The 6,320-nt window shown below is 53.0% G+C and overlaps 1 protein-coding gene across 1 annotated transcript; it reads left to right on the forward strand.

Annotated features, from left to right (window-relative positions):
* Positions 1-822: 822 nt before the first annotated feature.
* Positions 823-4,165, forward strand: LOC123749933 (uncharacterized). Its single transcript, XM_045732054.2, has 2 exons — positions 823-858; positions 2,510-4,165. The coding sequence occupies exons 1-2, from the start codon at positions 823-825 to the stop codon at positions 4,163-4,165; spliced, it is 1,692 nt and encodes a 563-aa protein (XP_045588010.2).
* Positions 4,166-6,320: the final 2,155 nt, after the last annotated feature.

Consider the following 6,320-nt stretch of genomic DNA (forward strand, 5'->3'; position numbering starts at 1 on the left):
GTGTTGTGAGCTTTTAACAACTACAGTTTGCGAATTTACGACAGAAAATCAGCCGACATGTGAGCTTATGACACAAACTCGCCACTGTCGTCAACGTTTCACAGCCATGAACTCTGCACTGACTAAAAATATTCTCCACCTCGCTCGGCTGACATGCACGAAGCGCACTTCGAGACCATTATCCATACCAATTCATTGCCGGAAGAACGGTCTTTATGAACGAGACCAGCTAATGGATCGCGGACAAGCAAACCAATGATATCTACGCCAGCACAGAGGATGAAAACCTGGACTTGAGGGTATTTTCTGGGGCACTTCTCGGTGGGGTCGACGGATAACGTCCAACTTTGAAAATAACATTCACCTTATTAGCCGCAAGTAACCAAGCCACCACACAAGGAATCAACTGCTTTGGCATCAAGATCCCGTCCTACCGAGTGAAGAATAAACGCATCTACGAGGTACAAGAGTGCTTCAAGTGCTACGAGTTCTCTCACCCCACCAAGTGTCAGCATCCCATCCAGAAGTGCAGCATCTGCGCCAAGGATCACCACCACTCCATCTGCAAGCCACAAACTCGATGCTGCCTACTCTGCAAAGGCGATCACTCTGCGATTTCCTACCGCTGCCCCTGCAGACAAGAAATAATTTTGAAAGAGGCTGAATTCAAAAAAGCATAACCTTTCACTACCTCCGCCGGCGCCTCCAGCATCAACTCCGGCACCGCAGCTCCCACCAACCATCCATTCTGGAAGCTTGGTTGGTGGGCGTTAGCTTCCATGGAGGAAGCTAACGTCCATAAAATGGAAGTTAGACAGCAAGATGAATCACATGTATACCAGGAAGAACTTCTTTAGGGTAAGCTCAGTGATTAAGTAGAATAAATTAGAGGGCAAATAATACTGAACTACGTCAATAGAGAGTTATAGTAGATATTAGACAAGATATTAGGTATTTTATAGTTAGATATTATATATTATATAGTTAGATATTAAATATTATTACCAACCCAAGCCGACTGATATGGGCTTGGGGCAAGACGAGGGTCACAAATGGCAGGTGAACACTGTAATGAGCCAGAGGGACGTACCAAGGAACATTTTATAGGTAAAAAGCGGAATAAGATAAAAAAGAGAGATATTATGGATATTGTCTCATATAAATGTAAACATACGGAGGATATACATTATTCAACCCCAGAAACGCAGCCGAGCGAGGGCACTTGTCCTCATATATTGAAGACTATACGCGAGAACAACCGTACGCACGCATGTATACCAACACGCACACACGCATGTATACCAACACGCACACACGCATGTATACCAACACGCACACACGCATGTATACCAACACGCACACACGCATGTATACCAACACGCACACACGCATGTATACCAACACGCACACACGCATGTATACCAACACGCACACACGCATGTATACCAACACGCACACACGCATGTATACCAACACGCACACACGCATGTATACCAACACGCACACACGCATGTATACCAACACGCACAACCTGAACATATGAATAAGGGAAAAGCTATACCAGTTTGACAATTAGTGTTAAGAGCATTGATTCTGTATGCGGAAAACATCTCCTATGTATGTTCTATGTATGGGAACGGTTGGGGGTATGGGGGGGTGGAGGGAGGGGTGGTGGGGGTGGAGGGAGGGGTGGTGGGGGTATGGGGGGGGTGGAGGGAGGGGTGGTGGGGGTGGAGGGAGGGGTGGTGGGGGTGGTGGAGGTGAAGGGGATTTGGCGAGCGGTCCGGATGAAGTTACTGGGATAGAGAAGTGTAGGTGTGTGACACGGACTCAGCCCACTCCCCACCCACAAGCGGAACCCATCCCGCTTAAATGATAGTACTTATAAACACTATTTGGTCACACCGTCGAAAAATTTACTGTTGAAGCCAACAACATTCACATTTTGCACTATTAAATTTGTAGAGAGCGTCCAAGAAAAGTCCAAGTCAAACATGAACATCCCTGGGCCTAGTAGAGCACACACTCGTGCACGACACAGGCCTAACACGGAGTATACTCCGCCCAGGCTTGCGTGCACAAGGTAGACAAGGCTTGGTTATATTACAAGGTTCTTCAGTTACTTTTAAATTGTTCCAGTATGAACTTTGAGGTAATTCCTTAGTTCGAACTTGATCTATATTAGGAAGGGAAGGAAACTATCAGGAGAAAGCGCCAAGCCATTAGATCATATAGCACTTGGAAGGAGTCAGGATAAAGATTTGGGATGGGACGGGGGGGGGGGGGAGATAATGACGCCCAAACACTTGGACGGTCGGGGATTGAACGCCGACCTGCATGAAGCGAGACCATCGCTCTACCGTCCAGCCCAAGTGGTTGGGATCACTTTATTGGGAACAACAGTCCACTCTTGAACGTTAGACCAAATAGGTGGTAGAAGTACTATTATTACCGGGGTGCGTGACTACTGCTGCTTCCCTCGAGGTACTGATCATCAGCCCTAAAGTAGACCCTTAACGGGGCTAACACTACCACGGACACACGGGACCTTAACGGGGCTAACACTACCACGGACACACGGGACCTTAACGGGGCTAACACTACCACGGACACACGGGACCTTAACGGGGCTAACACTACCACGGACACACGGGACCTTAACGGAGCTAACACTACCACGGACACACGGGACCTTAACGGGGCCAACACTACCAAGGACACACGGGACCTTAACGGGGCTCACACTACCACGGACACACGGGACCTTAACGGAGCTAACACTACCACGGACACACGGGACCTTAACGGGGCCAACACTACCAAGGACACACGGGACCTTAACGGGGCTCACACTACCACGGACACACGGGACCTTAACGGGGCTAACACTACCACGGACACACGGGACCTTAACGGGGCTAACACTACCACGGACACACGGGACCTTAACGGGGCTAACACTACCACGGACACACGGGACCTTAACGGGGCTAACACTACCACGGACACACGGGACCTTAACGGAGCTAACACTACCACGGACACACGGGACCTTAACGGGGCCAACACTACCAAGGACACACGGGACCTTAACGGGGCTCACACTACCACGGACACACGGGACCTTAACGGGGCTAACACTACCAAGGACACACGGGACCTTAACGGGGCTCACACTACCACGGACACACGGGACCTTAACGGGGCCAACACTACCACGGACACACGGGACCTTAACGGGGCCATCACTACCACGGACACACGGGACCTTAACGGGGCTCACACTACCACGGACACACGGGACCTTAACGGGGCCAACACTACCACGGACACACGGGACCTTAACGGGGCTCACACTACCACGGACACACGGGTCCTTAACGGGGCCAACACTACCACGGACACACGGGACCTTAACGGGGCCAACACTACCACGGACACACGGGACCTTAACGGGGCCAACACTACCACGGACACACGGGACCTTAACGGGGCTAACACTACCACGGACACACGGGACCTTAACGGGGCTAACACTACCACGGACACACGGGACCTTAACGGGGCCAACACTACCACGGACACACGGGACCTTAACGGGGCTAACACTACCACGGACACACGGGACCTTAACGGGGCTAACACTTCCACGGACACACGGGACCTTAACGGGGCTAACACTACCACGGACACACGGGACCTTAACGGGGCTAACACTACCACGGACACACGGGACCTTAACGGGGCCAACACTACCACGGACACACGGGACCTTAACGGGGCCAACACTACCACGGACACACGGGACCTTAACGGGGCTAACACTACCACGGACACACGGGACCTTAACGGGGCCATCACTACCACGGACACACGGGACCTTAACGGGGCCATCACTACCACGGACACACGGGACCTTAACGGGGCTAACACTACCACGGACACACGGGACCTTAACGGGGCCATCACTACCACGGACACACGGGACCTTAACGGGGCCATCACTACCACGGACACACGGGTCCTTGATCTGTTTCCTGCTTATCCCTGTGTCTCACCCAGTATGGGAAGTCTTCGCTTCTTTCTCTTTAGCCAGTCTTCTCCAGGGGAAGAACCATGGTGGAGGGGGGACAGGAGCATGATGGCTGTAGGGGAGGGAGTATGATGGAGGAGGGATTGGAGCGTGGAGGAGGGGAGTCAGGAGCATGATGGCGGGGTAGGAACAGGGTCATATGGAGGATGATGAGGTCACAAGGAATGACCTCCTCCTTGATGGTTATTCCTTATGTGTGGTTGGTTGTTGAGTCTGTCTTTAATGGTGGAGGATGTGGTATGAGGCCACAGTCTCAGAGGACGGCGGAGGTAACACGGGTTCTGATTTTTTGTTTTAAATTTTGCCGCGAGGGACGAGTTTATTGGGCAGCGTCACTCATCCTGTGAGTGGACACACCACCGTAGTGACAGTATTGGGCAGCGTCACTCATCCTGTGAGTGGACACACCACCATAGTGGCAGTATTGGGCAGCGTCACTCATCCTGTGAGTGGACACACCGCCATAGTGACAGTATTGGGCAGCGCCACTCATCCTGTGAGTGGACACACCCCCATAGTGACAGTATTGGGCAGCGCCACTCATCCTGTGAGTGGACACACCGCCATAGTGACAGTACTGGGCACCGCCACTCATCCTGTGAGTGGACACACCGCCATAGTGACAGTATTGGGCAGCGTCACTCATCCTGTGAGTGGACACACCACCATAGTGACAGTATTGGCCAGCGCCACTCATCCTGTGAGTGGACACACCGCCATAGTGACAGTATTGGGCAGCGCCACTCATCCTGTGAGTGGACACACCGCCATAGTGACAGTATTGGGCAGCGCCACTCATCCTGTGAGTGGACACACCCCCATAGTGACAGTATTGGGCAGCGCCACTCATCCTGTGAGTGGACACACCGCCATAGTGACAGTATTGGCGAGCGCCACTCACCTTGTGAGTGGACACACCACCATAGTAACAGTATTGGGCAGCGCCACTCATCCTGTGAGTGGACACACCGCCATAGTGACAGTATTGGGCAGCGCCACTCATCCTGTGAGTGGACACACCGCCATAGTGACAGTATTGGGCAGCGCCACTCATCCTGTGAGTGGACACACCGCCATAGTGACAGTATTGGGCAGCGCCACTCATCCTGTGAGTGGACACACCGCCATAGTGACAGTACTGGGCACCGCCACTCATCCTGTGAGTGGACACACCGCCATAGTGACAGTATTGGGCAGCGTCACTCATCCTGTGAGTGGACACACCACCATAGTGACAGTATTGGCCAGCGCCACTCATCCTGTGAGTGGACACACCGCCATAGTGACAGTATTGGCCAGCGCCACTCATCCTGTGAGTGGACACACCGCCATAGTGACAGTATTGGGCAGCGCCACTCATCCTGTGAGTGGACACACCGCCATAGTGACAGTATTGGCGAGCGCCACTCACCTTGTGAGTGGACACACCGCCATAATGACAGTATTGGGCAGCGCCACTCATCCTGTGAGTGGACACACCACCATAGTGACAGTATTGGGCAGCGCCACTCATCCTGTGAGTGGACACACCGCCATAGTGACAGTATTGGGCAGCGCCACTCATCCTGTGAGTGGACACACCGCCATAGTGACAGTATTGGGCAGCGCCACTCATCCTGTGAGTGGACACACCGCCATAGTGACAGTATTGGCGAGCGCCACTCACCTTGTGAGTGGACACACCGCCATAATGACAGTATTGGGCAGCGCCACTCATCCTGTGAGTGGACACACCGCCATAGTGACAGTATTGGGCAGCGCCACTCATCCTGTGAGTGGACACACCGCCATAGTGACAGTATTGGGCAGCGCCACTCATCTTGTGAGTGGACACACCGCCATTGTGACAGTACTGGGCAGCGTCACTCATCCTGTGAGTGGACACACCGCCATAGTGACAGTATTGGGCAGCGCCACTCATCCTGTGAGTGGACACACCGCCATAGTGACAGTATTGGGCAGCGTCACTCATCCTGTGAGTGGACACACCGCCATAGTGACAGTACTGGGCAGCGCCACTCATCCTGTGAGTGGACACACCGCCATAGTGACAGTATTGGGCAGCGCCACTCATCTTGTGAGTGGACACACCACCATAGTGACAGTATTGGGCAGCGCCACTCATTCTGTGAGTGGACACACCACCATAGTGACAGCATTGGTCAGCGCCACTCATCCTGTGAGTGGACACACCACCGTAGTGACAGTACTGGGCAGCGCCACTCAT

The sequence above is a fragment of the Procambarus clarkii genome, chromosome 42, assembly GCF_040958095.1.
Source record: "Procambarus clarkii isolate CNS0578487 chromosome 42, FALCON_Pclarkii_2.0, whole genome shotgun sequence".
NCBI classification, from domain to species: Eukaryota; Metazoa; Arthropoda; class Malacostraca; order Decapoda; family Cambaridae; genus Procambarus; species Procambarus clarkii.

Bases quoted from the DNA above. Each gene is read 5' to 3' on its own strand.
- LOC123749933 (XM_045732054.2), top strand. From the start codon at position 823: ATGAATCACATGTATACCAGGAAGAACTTCTTTAGG. The intron at 859-2,509 runs GTAAGCTCAGTG...GCCCTAAAGTAG, and splicing joins CCAGGAAGAACTTCTTTAGG to ACCCTTAACGGGGCTAACAC.